We start from the raw sequence: 25,987 nt of genomic DNA, 5'->3' as shown, positions 1-25,987 counted from the left end.
GCTCTGATTTAATAGGAACAACCAGAACGTCAAAAAACAACAAAATCCAAAACGTTAATTTTTGACACAGAAGAACCACTTTGGCACCAGAACGGAAAAAAAACCCAATTGGTGCCAAACCCTATCCGGCTCTGGCCTCATCCAGACATTAAGAAAAGGAAAAAATGTCTCCTAATATTATTTTCTCCCTCAGATTAATACGAGACAGTGAGCCTGCAAGCTCAGACACAGAGACACAGAAACACAGTGGAAGCGGCTGTCATACAGACACCCCAGTACCAGGAAAATCTTTGAATATTATTTAATAATATTTATTTTAATAATCTTTTAATAATTATCCTAAACCTAAAACATGGAGACATGATTACTGATATCTCACATTTATTCAAAGTGAGATATCAACAGATGTAGCTCCTCCCACATGTGGTCGCGGTGTCAGGAACACATTTTTTGACAGCCGGCGAGTTGCAAATTCGCTGTGCGGTGAAAGATGGTCAGGACACGCAAATCTGTCACACGAAATTGTGTTTAGTGTCAATGCACCTTTAGACACTTGCAACCTCTCTGTGATTGGTTTTATTTGAACATATTTTAAAGTGAAGTGAAAAATCCAGAATTCCTTCTTAATGTTTTAAAAAATATCTTCATGGTTGTCCAAAGAACAAAACCAGAGTTTTAGTTTAACGATAGCTGGCAGAGAGCGATCGTTGCAGTGCCAAGTTCCTGCCTCTTTCGGACCATTAAGGTGAGTTTGGTTGGCTCTTGGTCAAAGTACAGGCTGTTGTCTTTATTTTCCTTCTGCAGTGAAGCTGGAGGTGTGCAGAGGGGATCCCGAAACTATATTAGGTTCTCTGTTTTTGGCTCTGGTGAGCAGCAGCAAGAGAGCAATTAAACACAAGCTTTGGACCATTTCTGGGCCGAGCTTTTCCTTCTTCAGAGGAGCTCTCCGTGTGGTGGAGCGCATGTTTGGAATATGAAAACCAGACCCTCTCTGCTCCGCCGAACGCAACAACCTGAGACAATAGCCCGAGTGGAGATGACAGCAGAGGCCTCTGTACGTACTCGAGTCGGTGCTCGTGCTCGTCAGGGAGGGCGTTAACTCAGTCACGGCTGTCACGGCGTCTGGAAAACACAACAAAGAAAACATTTACAGCAAATGACTTTTCACAGCACAAAAAAAATAAATATTCATCCCTTCCTGAAACCTTCATGCTGCTTAACCCTCTAACACCCCAAAAATGTACAGAACTCAACTAAATAAGAAAACTCTGATCAGGCAGTCCGGAGAAGGACTTCTTCCTGATGAAGATCATTGCAGAGACAGAGCATCACTTTGATCTTTATTTTTAGTCTTGAATCCAGTTGATAGCAAACTTACGGGTTGTGTCTCACTGTTGGGAGTAAAATTTCAATATTAGTTTCTAAAAAGAAGGTTTAAATATTATTCACAATTGAAGTTTAAAACGGCTGACAAGAAAACTATGGTGAACGAGCATTCTAGTAGTATGTAAATGCATCCCTCACAGACGAATTTGTGAGACGTGAAAAGAGATTTCTGCGTAACTGATGTGTTGTGTGTGCGTAAAAGGTGATTTGTGCATATTTTTAAAAGATTTTTGCGTGTAATTAGTTTCAAGCTGTTGTAATTTTAATTGGTTCATGTGTAAATTGTATTTTTTAAATTTTGTAATTTTTTTACTTGTGCACAAAACATATTATACGAGTTACGAATCAAGAATCACGCACGAATCAGAGTGAGTCTATTTTCTCTCCATAGGTTCCTAGTGAAACTGTCATAGAAGTCCTTCCATCCCTGCTTTATGTCTCTGTTTTCACCTCCCTCTCACACAAACGTCTCCATGTGGCGCACGTGCAAAAGAAAAGTACTCTTCCTCACTAATGACCTGCAAACACATGCTGCAGGTGACCTTTTACATCATCTCCTGTGAGATCCCATCATCATTTTAGGAGCTCCCTCCTGCAGGAGATCTCCCACCGCGACGTGCACGTGTAAACTATTGTATGTGCTCGTGCACAAATGCAGCTGCAGGAGCAGAATGTGTGTGCTTTGTCCAAAGCAGGCCGCTGATTGTGTGCCTCTTACTGGGACAGCTTTCCAGGTCACATGTTCGAGACTCGGTGGCCGTGCACGCATAACCACAAGACCGGGAACGTTTCTGGGTTCCAAACCCACAGGTGGCGCTGCAGGGAGCCCAGCCGCTCCAGTCCTCGTACTCTGAAAAACACAGGAATAAAGGATGGGTGATGCAGAGGAGGGGGTCTGACCTCCAGAGTAATATCCAGTATTAAAACAGGCCTTTGAAGTCAGACTTGTGAATTCCTGGCTCAGCTGGAGCATGCACGTTATGCAATTAAGGAGCGGCTGAAAAGAGCTGAGCAACAACACTGCGCGACCTCTCTGTTTTTAAACACAGCACTTTCTTTGGGGAGGAGGGGCTTCAAAGAGCGGGGGGCATGTGGGTTCAGGTCTTCTTCCAGTGAGAGTGATGACGGCTGCGCATGAGGAACAATCACAGCTCTGAGGGTCTCAGGGAAGCAGAGGATCATCTGAATGAGCTCATACGAAGAACAGAACTATGATTTCAAGTATGTGACTAATAGACCAATTAGGGCTGCCATGATTATTAAAATAGTCGACAACTAATTTAATAGTCGATTAGTTGTTACTTTATATTATATGGAATCGGAGTGTAGTAAAGTTGAACGTTTTTTGACTTTTTGTTCTGAAATAATATTCCTGCCTTTTTATTACTCGTAATTATATTAAAAAGTTACGGTTTTAAAGTTTAAAAAATTGGCATTCTGCTAGCTTTTTGGAGTATTTTGTCATTTACTAAGATTTTTAGGCTAAGGCAGTTCCGGGTCATGACGGGTCACGACGAGCAAACGCTATTAATATTTGATATTAAGTCCTGAACCGGATATTGATAATTCATGTAGAGAAAATGGTCGAGTCGGGGTGGGATTATATAAGTTCGCTTCCTTCCACTCCCTTTCAAGCGATCTACTTGTGATTTATTAAGTGATATGTTATGTATTGTGACCTGATTGCTTGAAATAAACCATTTCATTCATTCATTCATTCATTCATTCATTTTGGAGTGTAGCTAATATTTCAGCTACATGCTAGCTGTTTTGGCTAATTTAGGCGTTTTTTTTTTTTTGTTTTTTTAGTCTGTTTTGGAGTTAGGCTAATATTTACACGCTAGTATAGTTTTATAGGATAGTTTGAATGTTTGCTATTTTTTCAGCTACATGCCAGCTGTTTTGGCTAACCTAAGTTTCTTTTTCTTTTTTTTAGGCTAATTTGACATTTAGCTAATATGTAACTGGCAATCAGCTTTTGTGATTTTAACTGTCAACGTTAGCGTTTTCCGCCATCAGCTTCAGCGTTTTTAGCTATCAATTTCAGCATCTTCATTTATCAGCACTAACATCTTCAGCAGCCAAATTCCGCTTACAGCATTCACACTAGCATTATCGCAGGTAATGCCGTATAGTATATATGTAGTATATATCTAGTTTATAATAATGTTAAAGTTAGGGTTCTAAAGTTTTAAAAATGTAGTTTTAGAGTGTTCAATAAATGTTTATTCTGTTTGGCCCGTGACCTAAGTTGTGTTTTGGATCTTGGATCAAAATGTATTAGGTATGTGATAACTTTGAAACTTACTGCTACTTAAATAAACCTCTACTGGTCTGTTCTTTGTAAGCATGACTAACTTTAGCTTTAGTAATGTAGCAGCTCATTTATCAGCAAGAAACTCACATGTTGCTGCTGTTTTCTGTTTGGCTCCATAAAGAGGAAACAGCAGTTTGTCTGGAACACTACTCCAACCATGTGACCATCACATGTCGTCTCCCTCCTGCATAAAATGACCAACTATGTTCAGGGTTCCTACAAGTTCATTCAAGTTCAATTCAAGACTTTTTAAGACTGTGTATCTAAAAAATTAAGACCAATTTTTCAGCCTACTGGTATTTAAATTTTAAAAATAAAAAAAAACAGCATTACAGAGAGGCAAATTTACGTTTCCCCATGATCAAAACTGTAACTTCCTGCCTTGTTGTTTGTGTTCTGTGTCATATTGCCTTAGCCCAATCTAACGAATGGTTTTACTGCTCCTTATTCGATCAAAAAAGTTCATGGGTCACAAAAATCATGTTTTCATTGAGAAATGTGAAGCGGAAACATTTCAAAGAGCACAATTTTTAAGGCTCAGATATCAAAATCCAAGGCTTTTAAAGGTATTATTTCCAAATTCAAGACCCTACAGGAATCCTGAATGTTGTATGAAGATGGAAACATGCCAGAGAGAAATCTACATACATACTGTACGTCTGCATGAAACATGCACCTCGGTGTACAGGACCTACTTAAATCTTCTCTGTTCTACAACAGATGTTCTGGGGAGTTTTTCGGTCTTTATGTTATATAAAAACATGTCTGTTTAACAGATGTTTGGTGATTTTATGCTCCTCTGCTTCGCAGTCCCTTACCGCTGCAAAGACTAATTGATTTCTTTTTCTTGTAACAGATGGGATTTTGTTTTTGGTTCCTCTGCTTCCTCTCATTGCTGCAGCTAACATGTTCATCTTAAAAAAGTTGTTTTTCATATTTTTCTTTTTCTCGTCCTTTCAGATTACAGAATGCTACAGTAAACGCACTTGTAGTAACATGCACTCGTCCAGGGGTCGACCCATACGATTGCTGCTGGGTTTTGGGTTGCTTGGAACCAAGGAGGGTTGAAGAGAGAAGAGGCAGCATCTTAAAGAGAACACAGGTGTCTCTTAGGCTCATAACCTTGAGGGACGTCATGAAAATGGAATGTACTATTATTGTGCGTGTGACAAGTGTACTGTGTAGTAGTAATGGAAGTTACACGCACTTACGATGTGTGAGTGATGCTGTTGTATGGTGCCCCAAACAGCACAGTCTAGTCATTAGTAAGATGTGGGCGGCCGTGGTGTAGTGGTAGAGCGGTCGACTCCTGATCAGAAGTGAGCGGGTTCGACTCCGCCTTGCCCACCCATGTGTCGAAGCGTCCTTGGGCAAGACACTGAACCCCACATTACCTCTGGTGGGAGGTTGGCGCCAGTGTTCGGCAGCGGAGCCACCACCAGTGTGTGAATGTGTGTGTGTGAATGGGTGAACGGGTCTGTGACTGTGAAGCGCTTTGGGCCCTCGAAGGAGGGTAGAAAGCGCTATACAAGTATACGCCATTTACCATTTACCATTTACCATGTGAGTATTGGCTCCCTGCTGATACGCAAGTGTCTGTAGAACGCTTGTAAGATGTCCACAAACTACATTCTGTCAGCACACACTTATCACATTAACAATACTGACCAGGATTTGGTGGAGTTTAATAAAAATGAATCCAGACGATACGCCTACGCCCACTTTACCCTTATATGCTCTTGTGTGCTATAATAGGTGCTCAACACATTCTCATTGCCAACTCGTCAAATATTGACGTTTGGTTAATGACCCCTCCGTATCACTTCTTGACATTTTGAGCGTCCACAACTCATTGTCTTTTGATGTGCTGGCAGTCCCCAACCCTTGGGACACAGTACTGGATGCAGTACCGCATGCTGACCACTTCTGGGACCCTCACCTGGCACCGGACACAATACCAGATGCGGTACCACACCATACTTGGTACCAGAGGGGAACATGAACACGGGACACGAACCAGGACAGGGTTAGGGTTCGAAACCCGAAGGTTAGAATCCATGATTTAATTGGAATGTCAAAAATCGACGAGTTAGGGATATCCAAAATGTCATTTTTTTTGTACATTTTGGATATCCTTTATGGACATTTTGTCCTTAGAGGTTAACCAAACCCTAAATTATATAGGCCTGTTGGCCTATATAAATGGGGCTTTAAATGTGCTCACTGTTGGTCATTGCTAAATTTTGACAAATTAAAAAACTTTTTTTTTTTTTTTAATATAGTCAGAAACTGTCTGTATGCTGCCCCCTACAGGTCGAAACAAGGTATTACATTTGAGTCCAGCGTCATTTCAGAAGTCTCACGTCATGATCTGCAGCTCCAGTAAGGATAACAGTCCTGTTCCCCAGCCCCGCCCCATGACTGGATTTTCAAATGTTGGCTGTGGGTGGAGTCAGTCTCCAACTATCCTGTTTGGTTACCCTTTAACCAAACGTCAATATGTGACGACTTGGGAATGAGAATGTGTTGAAATGTTCGCTTTGACTTGTTGTAAACAGCAGGCCTACAGGAAAAATTGCAGCACATTTTCCCTCTATGGGCTCATTGAGCCATCTCTGACCTTTGATGACCATATATACAAATTAGACCATATTTTGCCGGCAGACTACCCGTAATCCACTCTTGAAGGTAGTTATGACTGAGGCTTTATTGATTCTGGTTCTGCTGCAGGTTTCTTCCTATGATTCCATTCAAAAGGAATGTTCCTCCCACAGTTGCCTCACAGGGATCCCCCCAATAACCCTTACATGTAATCTCATGCTCACTTATATAGATTGTTAAAAATAAACTTTATAAAGCTTACAGATATATATTTTTTAATTAGCTGCATTTAACTCATGCATCTTGGGCTGGGCATCACTGGAGTCTAAAACAGAGCAATTGAGGATCTGATGCTGTGACGACCTCTTCACCATCATGTAAGCTTGAGAGCTGATCCTGTCCCAGAACCAAAGAGGGACAGGGAAGACTTTAACAAGTAGTAACCCCAAGATCTGGAACTTCTCCATCAATAAAGACCAAGCTTGGTGGTTATATAACTAAAGCAGACAATGACTGACTCATTGTTCGTTTACATAAAACATAGGTTATAATCTATGCTTCTCTATCATACTTTCTCTGCTCAGACTGTCAAAACAAACTAAAGGTCACGGTGAGTCTGCAGGTATCTGATCCTCCATGTTGACTCTGACTTTGACATGTTAACTGTTTTTTTTTTGTTATCAACGGTTTGTTTTCACTGCGAAAGTCTGCAGCTCTCCCTTTATTATGAGACTTTTAATGTGTCCGTATGTGTTCTTTGTGTGTGAGTGTGTCTACCAATGTTTGCGTGTTTTTGTGTGTAAGCGTGTGGGTATATTTGTGTATGTGTGTGTGTCTCATGTTAATCTAATGAGCCGTGGCAGAGCAGATCCCAGTGTAAACCCTTCAGGTTTAGGTTACAGTCGAGTTCGGTGTTCAAGTAATCAGTGGCCTCTGAAGTAATACAAACATGGATGTGTATTTTTCCTGTAAGGGAGGGGGGGCACTGCTGCTCTGCTATACAAAGACATGGAGAGAGACACGGCAAAAAAAAAAAAAATGAAGCTTTTCCTCTAAGTGCTGTTTGTCTTTTCCTTCCTGTTCCCGTCATGGAAAGCACACGCTTGATTTATGCAGGGAGGAAGAAATTTCCCTTCAACGCCTGAAGTCAGTTTACTGTGAAAGGTCGGAGATGCAGATGAATACCTCCCACAAATGTAAAGGGTTTGGAACATTTCTGAACGAAGGAGTGAGTTTTCAGGTGAGGATCAGAATAAGAGTTCGTGAGCGTTTGTTCATCATCACAGATGTGACCTCAAGGGTCCAGCCTGATGTGCGCTTACCGTATTTATCCTTGCCATCCCATCCTTTACTCCAGTACTGGGCCCAGCCTCCGCCCACCTGGCTCAGGACAGAGTCCTCTGGACTGTAGCTGTAGTCCTCCGGCTCTTCCTGGGAGCTGGCTTCACCCAGCCCGTTCTCCACCTGATCTGGGTACTCCCAGAACAGTGGCCAGAACAGCTTCTTGTTGATGTTGATCCACTCGGCAGACCAGTTGTTCCGCTGGCCCTCCTTCGCCAGGTCCATCTCCACCTCTGTTTCTGTGGGAGTGTCCTCCACCACTTCGATGGTCACCTGCAGAGTGACCAAAAACCATTCACCAATTTGCATTCTTGAATCTTGATCAACCCAGGTTACCTAGCAACCAATATTATCTAGGATCTAAGGATGTATTCAGACTGAAAAAGTCCTATGGCTTAGATTGAGACCTAAACCTTGTGTTTGTTCTGTATTCAGACCGGCTTTCATCCTGACTTTTCTGTTTTTTAACCAAAGCTTGGAAACAAAGCCATGTGAGTAAAGATCTCTTCAGTCATTGGCCAGGAATTATGAGGGCGGGGCAAAGCAACGAGAGACAGAATAATGGAAGTCCTATAATTTGTAATCCTTATCAGGATAGTTCACTTGTTTAAACTTTATATTTTGCTGAGCAATTTTGAATGTCTGTGTTGAGAATGTGACTGTTGGCAAAACCATTCGGGTTTTCTCAAATCAGAAACCCTGGATGACTAGACAAATCCGCTTTCTTCTCAAAGCTATATATATATATATATATATATATATATATATATCCAGTAAAAATACATTTACCAACCATCCAGACATATGTAGTTTAAATGATGAAAATCATTGTTTGATTTGTGAATCATTGATCTTGATTCATGAAATCAGATCGACACTTAAGTCACGATCTACAGGCTTAGTTTAGGAGTTCACATACATACATACATATATACCGTATTTTCCGGACTATAAGTCGCGGTTTTTTTCATAGATTGAATGTCCCTGCGACTTATACTTCAGTGCGACTTATATACGAATTTTTAATGAGATGAGATATGGACCGTAAGTCTAGAGTGCCCTCTTATGGTGATCTATGCAATTACTTTATTTACTTTAGTTATTCAGACGTGACACAGAGGACTAAGAATTTAAGGGATTTAGTGATATGGAGTGAGATTGCGTGCAATTAATTACAGTAAAGATACAAAGTTGATGAGTTCTTGAGGCTATATTTAAATAAAACTGTTGTTATATAAATGCTACACCTTTTCGTTTTTTTCATGATGCTAATATGTGAATATGTGTTGACACATATTCAGCCTGTTTTCTATTCACTTATGAATGTTATAACTTACCTTCCAGGATGATGTAATATCGTTTTTTTCAACCAGTTTGTAAAATAAATTACTTGAAAAAAATGCGACTTATACTCCAGTGCGACTTATGTATGGTTTTTTCTTCTTCATTATGCATTTTTTGGCCCCTGCGACTTATACTCCGGTGCGACTTATAGTCCGAAAAATACGGTACATACAAACATTTATATATATATTTTTAAATCAATTGTTTAAATTGATGTAAACGTGATGAGTCAATATGAAAATTTTTGAGTTATTGGGAATATTTCATATTCATCAAAGGTAAAATTACTTTTCTAAACAGTTTAACACACAGAACACAAATTCTCTAGGAAAAAAATTCTCGTGTTTTTCTACCCCGTGTGCAAAAAATGTGTATTTTTACAGAGTTCAAACAGTGGAATAAACAAACAAGTTGATCAGATAGATACTTTACGACCTGATAACGTAAAAGCACAGAAACAATAGCACATCTCAGCTAACCGCTTTTGTTTCCATGGTGGCATTAAGGGAAGCGTTTCAACATGTTCTGCTCTGACAAATGAAGCTTTGTCTCTCTGTGTTCCATGAGTTTCATTTGTGAACGTGTTCCCGGCACGATCGGAGCGTCTCGCATTCCTGCACATGTCGGCGTAATCTCTGACAGGCTGGGGGGCTCGGGCCCGCCCGCTGCAGGTACACTTATCCATCTGAACCTCAGACGGAAGGTGCTTCCATCAAAGAGGGTTATTGTGAGCGCAGCAGATGGAAACATGCATGAAGAATGTGGTGGAGATGCACTGATGGCTGCTGCTCTTCTGCCCCACGCGCACAAACACGTTTCCACGCACATGTTCACCAAGAAAACAGCAGGAACTTCAGAGGAGCATCCAAACAGCTGCATCAATGAGAGATTTAATAAAGAAAAATTAATAAAGATGCAGATTGAAGAACCATAATAAGCACTTCTTTATACTCATCTTCTGCATTTTTAGAATATTTATTCTTAAATTTTGAGATAATCACAGTTTTTTCTCCATGTTGAGATGATCTGGGAAGTTTTTAGAAAGAGAGTAAGGACTTTCATTTCATAGGCCATGATTTGTGACTGGAAAACGGTGTATTGTTCTTGTCTGGGTAAGCAGAGCCTCACTGGGGCATGAGGACAGGGTGGAGCGTGAGACTAGCAGGTGGCTGGAGCGGCGGCTGCAGTAAAGCATAGTATGTTGTGGTAAAGAAAGAGCACTTCACGGAGTGAAAACTCTGGATTTACTGAACCATTGTTCCTGCCCTCACACATGGTCATGAGAGCTCTAAATCGTGCTGGAAGAGACAAGAAGCAGGATGTGGCTAGAACCCCAGCATCTTAGATCCACCATCAGTGAGATCCATCAACACTGATCTGCAATTATCTAATTTGGATTTAGGTCTTCAATGTGAAAAAAATCATTACCTTTGAGCTATCTTCAAGCTGGAAGTAATAAAAATTACACTTTCTATGACTTGATTGCTATACACGTCTGTGATGCTGACAGCTATGGTTGTGATTAGTGGATCATGTGTTTACCCATGTTGTGTTGATTGGAGACTGCAGCTGCATATTTCTATGACTTAATTGTTTATTTTTCACTGACTGGAATGTCTAATTTTCAGATACACAGTTACAAACACGTGTAATGAGAGGCTGATGAGGGTGTTTCTGTCCCCAGGAGGATGCTGACCTGTGGTTGTCATGGTACCAGTTTCCTGTTGTGGAACCAGGTAGTTCACAGAGGTAAGTTAGTTAGTTTGAGTCGTGAGAGATGGTAAGACTGCTTTTGTGATAGGTTTATGACAGATACAGATCCTGTTTGACTCACTGACTGTACATGAGAACTGGACTGAGTGAGTGTGACGTCACCCACTGAAAAGGACTTACTTCCGGTTTAAATTCAAGAAAGTATTCAGTCACCTTTTTTTTTTTTGGATGAGGCCATTGTCATGTTGGAACCACAGATCATCAGTTAGCAGTGATTGGTCCGAGTTGGTCTGAGTCAACGTTTCTATGGCAACCACTCTCTCCAATCAGGACTGAGCTTGTTGGAAGTGAAAACAGACATTTCTAATGTTCATTGTGAGACCAATGAGATAAACCGCTAAAGATGGCACGCAGGCTTTTTACTATTGTCCAAGATGCACAAAGAGTGACACCACATTGGAATGGTATAAAACTAAAACAATGAGACATGGCTTAGCAGACAGTTAAATGACCATAAAATGGTTAATTTTGGTCAGATTTTAAAAAGGACAAAACTCTGATCATCAGAAAAATTATTCCCACTTTTTGTACAAAGTGCAACAAATGAACAACATTTCAAACTTTTTTATAAATAAATACGTTATTATATAGGAAACTCAATGCATACCTGATACATGGAAGTGTCTTTTTTTCAATGAAAATATTAAATAATTTGTCGTGGATGCTTTGAAATTTGATTACATTAATGATATTAATGATCCTTAATAGCCTGATTTTATTAATATTTGATATTAAGTCCTGAACCGGATATTGATAATTCATGTAGAGAAAATGGTATGGTCGAGTCGGGGTGGGATTATATAAGTTCGCTTCCTTCCACTCCTTTTCAAGTGATCTAATTGTGATTCATTAAGTGATATGTTATGTATTATGACCTGATTGCTTGAAATAAACCATTTCATTCATTCATTCATTTTATTCAAATCTACACACACACTGAGATTTACACAAACTGTTACACTCCTCAGTCCTTGTTTATAAACGGGTCGGTGGGTAGTCAACATCGCCCCAGACTGCTGGAGCCCGTTATATATCGGCTGGTCCGCGCCCGGATAAGCGCGACACGGTCTGAGCCGACTGAGAACAATCCAACCCGGTCGACAGCCTCGCCGGTCCCGATGGTCCCAGAGACGGCACCGAGGGCTCAGTGAGAACTCCATCCACGGCCCCGGAGCGGCGAGGTCCGGGTGGCACTCGCTTTAAAGGACGGAGCAGCCAGGATTTATTATTGAACCGGAACCGGTCGCGACGCAACACCACGGGGTAAATTCACCTGGCGGGGGTGGCAACGCTGGGCTGGAGGCTCCTGTTCTACAAGTGGATCCACTCAGCCTCGATCAAAAGGATTCATGCACCAACACGACAGCGGGCAGGCGGTCTTTCACATGCCACATTTACCGGTCCACCCACCAGACGAGGATTCAGCGCTGATGGACTCTTCCCTCTTCACTACCAAAGAAATCCTAGTTAGTTTATTTTTCTCCACTTAGTAATCTGATTATCAGCGAGTCATCTGGTCAGCTCTGAGGTCAAACACATACAAATACCACGATCATCCTCCATAAACTAAAAGATCGATGGTCCTGACAGAAAACGTATAATAGTGTGAAGTCTAAAGCGGCCATTGACTTTAATAGACTACAAGATCAACCTAAACGTTCACTATTGAGAGTAAACTCACTCAGATCCTGTTCAAATGTTTTCTAGAAGTTCTCCTTTATCAGCAATAATTTACTAGTGAAAAGTCACATTCTTGTTTTTCCAGATCTGTTTGTGCAATTGTAACACAGCAGTAAACAGACATCTATACCATTCCAATATGACCTTCAACAAGCTAGCATGTCATCTCTAGTGATTTATCTCATTGCGTGAGACCACATACTCTTATTGAGAGATATGATTGGTCAGTTTATAACTTGAATAACTTGCACTAAAAAAAAAATAATAATAAAAAATAAGAATTATCAAAAACATGTAAAAAAGTATTACAGTAAGAATGTTTATTCTGACCAATAGAATGACTGAGTAACAACTGATTATTTCTCTATCGAAGAATATGGGATGTTGGCTTCTCGGAACCAGCAGGTACTTCCTGTTTGGAACCCTGGGGGGAGGAGTCCCTCTGTTTAGTTCTATTATATAGTCAATGGTTCGACTGAGCATTTCATAGACTGGCCATGAAGTTTTGCAACCTACCAAATACATTTTTATTCATGACAGCAGTGTTATATTTTAAACAATGATTAAAATATTTTCATAAGAAATGTTTTTGTTGTAATATTGTGTGTTTTTAGAGTTGAAGCATTGTGTCCTGCTGTCCCGTTTGCTAAGTTTATTCATTTTTCGCTGTCCTCTCTCTACAGGACTTTCAGCGTGGTGGATTTATTGGGTGTGGGAGCGGACTAATTTTTTTCTACTTTGGCTTTTTTTTCAATTCCCTAAGTTTATGGAGGGTTGTATCCTGTGTTTCGTTTGTATTAGACCTAAGTGTGCCGTGCATCACAGCTGTCATGCAGCTTAACCCCCTAACGCCAAAATTTATTCCCAGCTATAAAAAAAGATATTCACTTGGGTTTTTGTTATTAAGTAAATGCTACATTTAGTTAATTTTATAGCTAATTTGGTTTGTTGCATATTTGAGACAACAGGCATTAAGGGGTTAATCCTTTGATTGCTGTGCATTTGATTGTTTTTTAATGCCTATTTGAAGAGCTGTCATCTCTGCTGTGTCAGAGTATTATACTACGATGGAGAAACAGCCTTCGAAACATTTTTACAACACAATAAAATGTTGTAACCTGCATCAGTTTTTGAACAGAATCAAGTGTTGTGAGCTGCAGCCTTGGACCGGAGCTCTGTGACCTGAGCTGCTTTCAATCTCTAACGGTGTGCAGCTGTGATGTTATGACTCCTTATGAAGACCTGAAGATCTCAGCCTCCTCTTCTCCTGTTGGCGGGGCGGCATGAAGGCATCCTGACAGATTACCTCCTCCATGAATTCCTCCATGAGCGCACATGTTTGGTCCTAATCCAGCCTTCATGTTTCTCTGCCAGAGTTTGATCCACAGCCTCGGTGAAAAAACAGCCTTTGACCCTTAATTTTTGCTCTCATATGTTTCATATTTTCTGTCAGTCTTTTTCCCTGTCTGCACGCAGATGTCACGTGCAGACATGCGCAGATGTTAGCCCCTCTCCTTCACTAATGTAATGTGAGACCACAGCCTGACTCCACCGCTCACCTGAATGTTGGGGTTCTGGGAGCCCGTATCTGCGTGACCCAACTCCGGGAGGTTCTTCAGATCCAAGATGAAGGACTCTGGGTGGTCGTCAGGGAAAGGAGCAGAGAGGACTGCACTGTGTTTGGACCAGCGTTGCAGGGGTGCCGGAGAAGAAGCTAGAGTCTGCAGCAGGTTCTCCTGCTGGAGCTCCTCCAAGCCCCGACTCTCCCCTCCTGGGTTCTCTTGAGGCGTCACCTGTGAGGAAATATAAGGTCTTTCTTCATTTGATTTGATATGTAAAGTTATAAAAGTGAGAACAGTGCAGGAAAACAACACTGGAGAAGAGGAAACAGCCTCAGTAAGACGGAAGCAGAAATTGTAGTAGAGAAATTCAAATCATCCAAATATCACCAACTAGGGCTGCCACGAGTCGTCGACTAATCGACTATTAATATAGTCGACAACTAGTTACTTTATATTTTATCGCGTCAGAGTAAAGTTGAAAGTTTTAATCACATTCTGCTAGATTTTTGAACTATTTTGCCATTTATGAAGCTTTTTTGGTCTATTTTGAAATTAGCTATTTTAGCTACATGCTAGCTGTTTTGGCTAATTCAGGATTTTTTTCTGTTTTTTTAGGCTAATTTGAAGTTTAGCTAATATTTCAGCTGCATGGTAGCTATTTTGGCTAATATGCATTCAACTAATATTTTAGCTCTGACTCTACAAACATTTCCACTTCAGATTTGCAGTTTTTCTCAACAAAGAGTTTAGCCTCAAATGGTCTTGATGACTGGAAGTTATTAAGCATTAAAGACAATTTTTGGAAAATGTCCTTTAAAACTGATCTATATTTTAATGGTTTTTTGAAAATGAAAGAAGAAAATCTTCAGAAAGACTTGGGATGGGTTAGAGTAAAAAATGCTATGAATTAAAATACAAAAGAAAAATTTATATGTTTATGCTTTAAGTGCAGATAAGTTTATTTATCAACTACAGTTATGGCTGTGATGAAAACCAGAGGAAGGGGGCTGAATTTGTCAATATTTCATTTTTATCCTCCTCCTCTTCATGACTCCAGAAGAGCTGCTGGCTGATTGGTATATTTATTTTACATATTTTCATATTAAGTGCAATTAGTGATTAGTATTTTTCACAATGAATTGAAAGTGAACTTTAAGTGGTGAGGTGGATTCTAACTCTGAAAACTTACAGAAAAGCTTGTTTTTTAGCAAAAACAAGTAAATAAATCTATTTTTATAAAGTGGATCAGTGGTCTTAAAGACCCACTCCAATTAAAATGGTGTTTTTAACATGTTGTTCTTGTAGTATTTTGCTGATGATAAAGGACATGTATCAAATAATTTAAGAATAAAACTGCATTTTAAAGTATTTATTTATTCAAGTTGTGATGGATCAGGAGCAGATAAAAACAGCATTTGAAAAGCTCAGGTTTGTGATGCAGCTGACATGAACAGACACCATGTCCCTTCTCCACTTCTCCAGTCCTCACCCCCTACTGTACTTGTCTTCCTCGTCATCTGAGCTGGCAACCGGCTCAAACTGTACAGCTGTGTAGCTGTGATATTGCTCACCATTTTTTTGGAGCCGGGGTCGCTCCGCACCAACTACTCAGTCAAATTTCTAATAAGCGCTTGCTGGTGTGCAGAAAATATGTCCTAAAAATGAAACTTTTTTGGGGAGGGGGGATAAAAACAACATCGTAACTAAAAGACCACTGAAAATAATTTGAAAAAAATATATATATAGTTGGAGTGGGAGTCAATGAATGATTATTGTGGTTAGTGGTGAATCAGGAAGAGACGAAAAATGCAGTTTAAAAAAGCTTGTAGTTATTACGTACAAACTACAAATCGGCCAGTCTTCCTGTTCCGCTCCATTCTGATGCATCCATGTCCGTCTTTGTTCTCCTCGTTTGAGTTAATATCTGGATCAAAACTGTACAATTGGATGGCTCCAATATTGCTCACCATTTTTGTTCCATAGCTAGTGTTAGGTTTGGGGTGTGAGGGGCTGCTGTGAGGGGTTTTCCTCACAGACATTCACCTCCCAGCCAGCAAAGCCAAGTGGGCCCCATATGGTTTAAAAGTGGGCAGAAAATGTTTGCTCCAATTGGGTTTGTGTGCAGTTTCTGTGGTGGCCCCACCTGCGTTTGCCCACATTGATTTAAGTTGGCAATCAGTGGGTTAGCTCACTACAATGGAGCTCGTTTGCTACGATGCAAATTGCTAGCTTGATACAGCGGAGCTCGCTAGCATGCTACAGCAGAGTTTGCTAGCATGCTACAGTTGCACTGTCTAGCATGCTACAGTTGCACTCACTAGCATGCTACAGCAGAGCTCGCTAGCATACTACAGGAGTTTACTAGCTTTCCATAGAGCTCGCTAACACACTATGCTGGCTTGTAGTGAGCTAATCCACTGAATCCCCCTTAAGTCAATGTGGGCAAACACAGCTGGGGCCACCACAGAAACTGCGAACAAACCCAATTGGGGCCTACATTATTTGCCCACTTTTTGGGGCCTTGCTGAATGGACGGTAGTAGTGACTAAACCCTTCAGTCGAAAAGACATTTTTCTCATTTAGTTATTTCATATGAAATTCTTTTTTTAAAACATTGTTGCAAGAATAAAGACCAGGGGAGACACCTTCAGATGACCACGATTTCAAAATAAGAGTCAACAAGAACAAAAAGCTGCAGAGTTTGGAAGATTTCCAGCCCACACACTTACTCAATTGTGGTCCTGACAAAAGTGGTAACTTTAAAATAAATATTTCATTTTGCTGCCACAAAAGAACCACAAAGAATTCTAAAAAAAAAAAAAAAAAAAAAAAGACAAATCCTGCTGTGCTGAGATATGATCCGAACACAGGCGCTCACATACAGACTGCACATGTTACAGTTCCTTTACTGAGGTTCAGACATTCAGTACCCACCCCCCTCCTGGCCCGAAGCTCGCCTCTTTAACTTGAACCGCCTGAAGAATGTGACACCCTCCTCAAAATGTGCAAGCATCATCTCCGGGGACAGAAGTAAGGAAGGGAAGACGATCCACCCAGAATATTCCGTCGAAGCAGAAGCACCCCCGTTTCTGAAATCTTTATTAAAAGAGCCCCCCAGGCATCAATCAGAGCCCTCACCCCCACAGAGTCTCAATCCTCATCCATTTTATAGAAGAGGAACGTTTGTGGGTAAACTTTTGCACTGCAGCTGCCCCAACGCCCAATCCAGTGGTAGGGGGGGGGGGCTGGAACATGTTTGTGCACATAAGTATGTGCACGTTAGCACATACACATAAGTATGTGCGCATTGGTATGTATACGTAAATATGACCACATGAGCATGTGAACTTCAATATGACCACGGAAATATGAGCATGTTACCATGTGCATGTAAGTTTGTGCACGTGCTGTTGAATTCATCTGTCTGAGAACTTTAAAAACATCACTGAAGCCTGAAAGAGCCAGAAAGATTCTGATGAAACCTGACAGAACCCGAAAGAATCCGAAGGAGCCAGAAGAAGTCTGAATAACCCTAGGGGCCCTGAAGGAATATGAAGGACCCTAAAGGAGTCTGAAGGACCTTGAAGGAACTTGAAGAAGTCTGATAGAACCTGGCAGAACCTGAATGAATCCAAAGGGGCCTGAAGGAACCAGAAGGACTGATGAAACCGGAAAGAGTCTCAAGGACCCTGAAGGAAACTGAGGGACCATGAAGGAACCTGGAGGATTCTGATGGAACCTGTAGGACCCTGAAGGACAGAAGGACCCTGAAGGATACTGAAGGAGTCTAAAGGAGTCTGAAGGACACTGAAGGACTCTGAAGGAGCCTTAGGACCCTGAAAGAACTAGAAGAAGTCTGATATTACCTGACAGAAACTAGAGGAATCCAAATGAGCCTGAAGGAACCTGAAGGACCCTTAAGGAGTCTGAAGGACACTAAAGGACTCTGAAGGAACCAGAAGGAGTCTGAAGGACACTGAAGGAGCCTAAGGACCCTGAAAGAACTTAAAGAAGTCTGATATTACCTGACAGAAACTAGAGGAATCCAAATGAGCCTGAAGGAACCTGAAGGACTCTGATGAAAGCTGAAGGATTCTCAAGGACCCTGAAGGAAACTTGGGGACCCCGAAGGAGCTTGAAGGACTCTGATGGAACCTGTAGGACCCTAAAGGAGTCCGACGGAACCTGACTAAACTTGAAGAAACCGGAAGGAATCTGAAGGAGCTTGAAGGAGTCTCAAGGTCCCTGGAGGAAACTGAGGGACCCTGAGAAGACCGGAAGAAACCAGAAGGTCCCTGAAGGAGTCTGGAGAACCCTAAGGACCCTGAAGGAGTCTGATAGAACCTGACAGAACCTGAAGGAGCCTGAAGGACACTGATGGAACCTGTAGGACCCTGAAGGAATCTGAAGGATTCTGAAGTACCCTAAATAAACATGAAGGAACCTGAAAGAGTCTGAAGAACCCTAAGGACCCTGAAGGAACTTGAAGGAGTCTGATAGAACCTGACAGAGACTGGAGGAATCCAGGAAACCTTAAAGACTCTGATGAAACCTGACAAAACCTGAAGGAGCCAGAAGAAATCTCAAGGACCCTGAAGGAAGCTGAGGGACTCTAAAGCAGCCTGAAGGAGCCAGATAGAACCTGTAGGACCCTGAAGAAATCCAAAGGAGTCTGAAGGAACCTGAATGTGTCTAAACGAATCTGAACGAGTCTGAAGGAACCCGACAGAACCTGAAGGAGCAGCCATACCAACAACTATCAGTTTATTTTTCAGACGTTTCCTCACATCCAGATCTGCGTGAAAAAGCGTCCTCCAGATATTTCCAAACGTCCCTTCTAAAAGTTGATAAAGTGCAGCAGAACCTTCTTCATGTTGGGGGGAAGTCACCTGCTTCTAGTAGCTTACATATTTTTTTGAAATAAACCTGTAGATTAAGAAAAAAGCTTTGATAAAAATCTAACTTGGGGAGTTAAAATGTGTGATTTGTATTTCCAGACTTGATGCTCTAATAAAACCAGAGCTGCACGAGAAGAAAGATGAGCTGAAAGGGGGGATGATTGAAAACGAAGCCCAGAGGCCCCAAAGTGTCAAAACAAAACTTCTGCGGAGTTTTATTATTTTCCATAAAAATAACAGTCTGACTGTAAGAACAGCTGAGCCGGACTCTGTTTTCTGTGTGAACCAAACACACATTATTGAGAAGCAGCAGATTGCAGATTTCCCTATGATTTATCACTCCAACGTGCAGATCTCTTTGTTCAGAGATCTAATTTTCCAACAGAAGTTGGGGGGGACATGGGGGCTTTAAACATTCAAACACTCCCAACAACCTAACAGGAGCAGTTAAGTCCTGCAGACGACATCTCCACCCAGGCTCTAACCAAAAACTGAAGTAGACTAAACCGTAGTTCCATCAACAGGGGGAGGGGGCTAGAATATGTTCTGATGATGACAGAAAGTCAGGAAACAGAAAAGTGGATTGTCTTGCTAGTAAATCATTTTGCTATAATTGGTGAATATGAAAAAAAGGAAAAACCTGGAGAGTGGAAAAACCAGTTCTTTCAATTCAACATAAAATATATGGACAGTTGGATTCTAATTTTTCCCTTCAGTCAGTCACAATTTAGGTACATATATTTTCAACTACGACAAAGAGGTCTCACAAATGTCCTTATATCTTATAAAGGCTAAATTCTCCCTGGCTGAAGACACTAATGATGACTGTACTTATTTCAAATCATTGACTGTGTAAGACAACTGGACCGAGTGAGTCACCTATGAAAATGGTTTACTTTCAGCTCCATCCAAATGAAGCCAATGCAGTCAACATTTTTCTCAGTATGAATGCTGCCATGTTGGAACCAGATGACATCAGTAAGGAATGATTGGTCCAAGTCAATCTGGGTCACCATTTCTATGACAACTGTAGGAGTCATCTTCCTGGAAGTCTTAAAAGCCCTACTGACATTTAAAAAATGGGCATCTGATTGGCCAGTATATAACTTGAATAACTTGCACTACAGAAGAAAATATCCTTAAATAATGATGATTCTTAAGAACATGTTAAAAGGGTATCAGAGAAAGCATAGTTATTCTGACCAATAGAATGACTGAGCAACAGCTGTTTATTTCTCTATAGAAGTCGATGGGATTTTGGTTTCTTGGAGCCAGCAGGTACTTCCTGTTTGGAACGTCAGAGGGAAGGGGGTCACATACAGTCAATGGTTTAAACTCAGTTACTGGGATCACTGAAAAAAAAAAAAAAAAAACATTCTGTCTGTCTATCATTTCTGGTCTTTACTGTACATGGTGGAGCCAATTGTTCCTTCAGGTGGCTTCCATCCTGGGCTGCAAAATGAGCCCAGATTATCAAGCTTCCACCTCTCTGCCAAACAGTTGGGTTTTATTTTTGGAGTAAAAAACAAAATTTGCCCCAAAGATCTAAACTCGCACTGAGATGAGGTTTTTATGAGCCTGAATCATGCCAGACAGATATTTAAAGTTAAAGTCCCATCAGTTATCACACACCTCGGTGCGTGACATTTGTTCTCCACATTTGGCCCACCCCCTGGGGAGTGGTGAGCTGCAGACACAGCTGAGCTCAGAAACCATTTGGTGAGTGTCCCATTTGTAGTCTTTGATATGACTCTTTAAAGCACGTGTCAAAGTCAGGGCCCGGGGTCCGAATTGGGTCCTCTGGGTAATTCTATCTGGCCTCCCAGATCATTTCATTTTATTGTTATTAATGGCCCGATGTTATCTTGCGCATTTTTTTAACTTGTATAATTTTGACTAAATATTTTTTTTTGGAGAGTAAAATATTGAAAGTTATTTAAGGTTTAAGTTGATTTATTCTGGAAAAATATTCCTGCCTTTTTATTATTAATAATTATGTTAAAAGGTTTTACATTTTTTAAAAATTGGCATTTTGCTAGTTTTTTGGACTATTTTGAAATTTACTAAGATTTTTTTTTAAGCTATTTTGGAGTTTAGCAAATAGTTTAGCTACATGCTAGCTGCGTTGGCTAATTTGAATGAATGAATGAAATGGTTTATTTCAAACAATCAGGAATAATACATGCAAAAAATATAACATGACATTGAATCACAAGTAGATCGCTTGAAAGGGAGTGGGAGGAAGCGAACTTATTATCCCACCCCGGCTCAACGATACCATTTTCTCTACGTGAATTATCAATATCGGATTCATATTGCTTAATATCAAATATTTATACTCTACAATAATAAATTCAGGTCATGAAGAATCATTAATTTCATTGATGTAATCAAATTTCAAAACATCCAGAGACAAATCCTTTATATTAATCAGTAACAATGATCTAAATTTTCTCATTAAAGACATTTTGTGAAGATAGTGTTCATCAAAGAATTTGTAATGATATAAAAAGCAATAAGTAAAAATCATCTTCATTTCTTAATGCAAATTTTTTTTCACAATATTTTTATTAAAAACGATTTGTGCAGAATGTATTTATTAAAGAATGATTATAAAAATACAAAAAGTAATAATTTGAAAAGAAAAAAAGATCAGGATTTTTGTTTTTTGTTTTTTAGGCTGTTTTGAAGTTTAGCTAGGGCTGCAAGGTGGCGCAGTGGTTAGCGCTTTTGCCTCACAGCGAGAAGGCCCCGGTTCAAATCCCGGCTGGGACCTTTCTGTGTGGAGTTTGCATGTTCTCCCCGTGCATGCGTGGGTTTTCACCGGGGACTCCGGCTTCCTCCCACCGTCCAAAAACATGCTTCATAGGTTCATTGGTGACTCTGAATTGACCCTAGGTGTGAATGTGAGGGTGGGTGGGTGTGATTGAGGCCCTGAGACAGACTGGAGACCTGTCCAGGGTGTACCCCGCCTTCGCCCATCAGTAGCCGGGATAGACTCCGGCACCCCGCGACCCCGACAGGGAAGAAGCGGTCAAGAAGATGGATGGATGGATGAAGTTTAGCTATATTTCAGCTACATGCTAGCTGGTATACTAGCCACTATGTTTAGCTGGCTATCAGCTTAATTGTTTTCAGCTATCAGCTTCAGTGTTTTTAGCAATTTCAGTATCTTCAGCTATCAGCACTAGCATCTTCAGAAGCCAAATTCAGCTTACAGCATTCACACTAGCCTTATTGCAGGTAATGTTTTATATGTAGTTCATAATTATGTTAAAAAGTTACAGTTTTAAAGTTTTAAAAATGTCGTTTTAGAGTTCATTAAAGGGCTGCACGGTGGCGCAGTGGTTAGCACTCTTGCCTCACAGCGAGAAGGCCCCGGTTCGAATCCCAGCTGGGACCTTTCTGTGTGGAGTTTGCATGTTCTCCCCGTGCATGCGTGGGTTTTCACCGGGGACTCCGGCTTCCTCCCACCGTCCAAAAACATGCTTCATAGGTTAATTGGTGACTCTAAATTGCCCCTAGGTGTGAATGTGATAGTGAATGAGTGTGTGATTGAGGCCCTGAGACAGACTGGCGACCTGTCCAGGGTGTACCCCGCCTTCGCCCTTCAGTAGCCGGGTTAGGCTCCGGCACCCCGCGACCCCGAAAGGGAGGAAGCGGTCAAGAAGATGGATGGATGGAGTTCATTAAATATAAGTTTATCCAGTTCGGCCCACGACCTAATGTGTGTTTTGGATTTTGGCTCAGTGTGCGATTGACACCTCTGCTTTAAATCAATGAATAATCGCCTAAAGTAAATAATTAATCACTAGACAAGTGTTTTAACCAACCCAATGAAGATGGTGACAGCGATGTAGTCTTTGTTGAAAGTTTAGGTGTGCATGTTGTTGGTTCCCCCAAACTGAAAAAGTTTTTTATGGTTTACTTTAATAAATATGAGGGGGAAAGTCCTGAGTTTGCTGAACAGCTTATCACAACCTCTGAAACCAAGCTGCAGAGAACGACCCATGAAACCCCTCTGAAAGTGGACTGAACCTCTGCTGCCCTTCTGCTGTTTGTTCTTGAACAAAAACTGTTTTTGACCCGTCCAAAGACCTGCTGATCATTCCTGGTTTTCCCAGCTCCAGACAGCATCAGCACATTTTTCCTTCACTTTTGCAGAAGCTCCTGTAGTGAAACTGGACCTGATCTGAAGGGAGTGCAACCCAAGCAAAACACGAAAGAAATGTTAGGAAGTTTAATTTTTAAGAGACAGGATGTGGAAAATCACAAAAAAAAAAAAAAAAAAAAAAACTTGAGAAGTGGGTAAAAATCTAGGAAGTTAGTTTGATTTCAATAATTCTATTGATGCACTGAGAGGACGTTTGGAGGCACAAGTGAACCACTGTGAGAGGGTGTCATCAGGTGACTGAATAACATCTGTCCATCCCTGCAAACGTTTAAGAAGCTGAACCCCCACAGCATCTCTTACCTGAGGATGCGGCGCGGCCACGGCTCTGTCTGCGCCTGCGGGGTTCATCTTTGCGGGAAGTGCGCAGGCTCCTGCGGTCAGGACCAGCAGGCACGCGCGCAGCGCTCCTCTCATCTTCATCTTCCGCATGAGTCTGGTCTAACCCGAACCGACCCGACCAACAGAACCATCAGCCTGAGATCTCTGTTGGAGCCGCATGGCTTTGGCAATAGACTCCCGCCGTGCGCGCGCGTCTCTGCGCGCTCTTGTCACTTTCGATCTCATTAACCCAAATCTCGCTTTGTCAGTTCTCTCCTCCCGACTGCTCCGCTCGAGGAGGAGGCTCACCTCTGCCCACTGTCCGCGCGGAGCCGTTGAATCACCCCCTCTGATTGGGATGACGTCAGTGTGGGAGGCGGGAACGATGACACCCCCCATCCAAAGTTTGGGGTCCAATGAAAGCTGCAGAAACTCTTTAGAGTCCAAACCAGTTTTGGTCTTTAGGAGGACTTCCACAAACAGATGTTTATCAGATCCAGACCTTCTCATGAGTTCACTCCTCAGGAGTTCTATTCAAACTAAACATGTACCTGGATTTAAGTCTCAACCACTGCTGGAACTGTTTCTCTCAGGGAAACTCAAACTTCTCCTTTGAGTTGTAGAAACACTTCTCATTATTCCATAAGATCAATCTGATGGTGTATTTGTGTTGATCCACACAAACCAGAATGTGAGCTACAACAAACTCCTCAATGTGTTCGGTACAGACAAAGGTGGAGAGAATCATTCAAAGCAGGAACAAGCAGAAGACATAACTAAAAGAGAGAAGAAACGAAAAGATGTTTTACGCAAAAGAAAGAAAGAGTTTAAAAACAACTTTAATGACCGATCTACACTACACAGAGAAAATTTTTTCATCACCACAAAAAACAAGTAAAAAAAAAATCATTTTTAAATGTAGCTATAAAGGGGCCAAAATTCTACTTTTTGAGGTTTTAAGGACATTTCACTGTTCATTCCTCTTTTTAAAGAACCCCAAAGTGGTATCCTGATCCGTTCATGCATTTAAGAGTAAAAACCTGCACTCTCAGCAGCAGCCCCTCCCATACCCACAAAAACGAGCGGCTGGAAACGTGCTGACATCAGCATGATGTGAACCCCCTCCTCCAGGAAAAATCTGTGCTGCAAGCTCCACCCCCAGACTACAACAAACACACACCCACTTTCTCCGCTCAACTGTGGTGCCGGGGTAGTTATCCTCTGCCAGAATGTGAATCCTGGCAGGGATAACCATCTTGGCACCACACTTGTACCAGAAACCGCTCTCAGACCCATATTTCAAGGTGGTCTCGATTTGTTATTTTTTTTTTTTATCGGACTGAACTTCTGTTCACTCTGAGTTTCCTCAGTCTGAAAATGAAACTAACCGAGAGCGGAACAACTGAACCAAAACGGCCCCCGTACCTGACAGTCACGTGATGTAAGCACGGTAGAAATGAGGCGATCGGTGAGCCGCGGACAAATGTAGAGCTTTAGATTGTCATGTTAGCCAAAAAGGAATAATTGGTCCAACTGTTTACTTGTTTTAACATTTAGTTTAATGCCACAAAAAACGTATTACTTGCTTTTCTGTGTCTCGTTACGCGGCCTTACGTCATCTTAATAGCTCTATTGTAGTGTTTTTGTCTTTACTTTCTTGAAGCTTGATGTTTGTCACTGCAGCATCAATAATGACATCATCATCAGCCTGAAGATCCAGTGTGAGGTCACAATGGTAAAAAACAAGGATTTGCAGAAGAGCTTCATTAGTTTTTGGGTGCGGTGTCTGAAAGCCCGACGGACTTTGAGTCACTTCTTCATGTAAGTCACAGATGGACAATCCTTTCCTCTGTGCTTTCTAAACCACACACCTTTCAAGCCTGCAAACAGCTTCATTTGCACGCTCACTAACTTCCTTCAGACGGCAGCTATGGAGGCCAGGGCCCTGGTGGGGGATCCCCGGAGACGTAAAGGAGCGGAGCTGGGGGGGAGGTCAAGGGTGAAAGAGTTTCCAGATGTAGATGCAGTTTGTGCTTCAGATGCAAGTCCCTCATCATCTTTTGCACGTGGACATAAACGATCGTACAATAGAGAGGTCACTGCCTGTAATGACAGCTGTAAAACTGTGGCCTGAAGACGTGATTGAGGGTTTGAGTTTAGGTTCAGTCTCAGATTAGTTTGGATAAAAGTCCAGGTATCCAGGAAGTGGATACCTGGACTTCTCTCCTTAAGAAGGTCAGTGTTTGGAGATGCTTTTTTGTGTATAAATTACAGTTGGTTTTACTTCAACCAGAAAATTGCTTCGGGGAAATCCAAATGACTGTTTCAGGAGCTCATTTGGGTTTGTTTTCTAAAAGTCACATCTGCTGCTTCTTCAAAGGTTATAGGAGTTGCACTTCAGCTGATGGTTCTGTACAGCTGCTTCAGCTCTCTCCTGATGAAGAAGTCGATTGCAGCTTCGGTTTATTTGCCTACTTAATGAACCATGATCCAAAGGGGCGGAGCTTAGGATCGAGGATCTGAAAAAGCGAGTGCACGACAGTCCTGAGACCTCTGTGAGGCAAAGTCAATATTTGTGCACGTGCGCGGAGTA

General features: G+C 41.5%; 1 protein-coding gene across 1 annotated transcript in view; it reads right to left on the bottom strand.

Annotated features, from left to right (window-relative positions):
- Nucleotides 1-24,037, bottom strand: part of LOC112143205 (isthmin-2) — a 32,060-nt gene extending 8,023 nt beyond the window's left edge. The window contains exons 1-5 of the mRNA XM_024266998.2: nucleotides 23,377-24,037; nucleotides 14,002-14,235; nucleotides 7,627-7,918; nucleotides 2,105-2,236; nucleotides 1,063-1,122 (exon numbers count right to left, since the gene is read on the bottom strand). Coding sequence (XP_024122766.1) covers nucleotides 1,063-1,122; nucleotides 2,105-2,236; nucleotides 7,627-7,918; nucleotides 14,002-14,235; nucleotides 23,377-23,505 — 847 coding nt within the window. The 5' untranslated portion in view covers nucleotides 23,506-24,037. The remainder of the gene's footprint in view (nucleotides 1-1,062; nucleotides 1,123-2,104; nucleotides 2,237-7,626; nucleotides 7,919-14,001; nucleotides 14,236-23,376) is intronic.
- Nucleotides 24,038-25,987: the final 1,950 nt, after the last annotated feature.

This window comes from Oryzias melastigma, linkage group LG22, assembly GCF_002922805.2.
Source record: "Oryzias melastigma strain HK-1 linkage group LG22, ASM292280v2, whole genome shotgun sequence".
NCBI lineage: Eukaryota > Metazoa > Chordata > Actinopteri > Beloniformes > Adrianichthyidae > Oryzias > Oryzias melastigma.
Note: the sequence above shows the minus strand (reverse complement) of the source record. Positions and strands in the feature narration are given on the sequence as shown.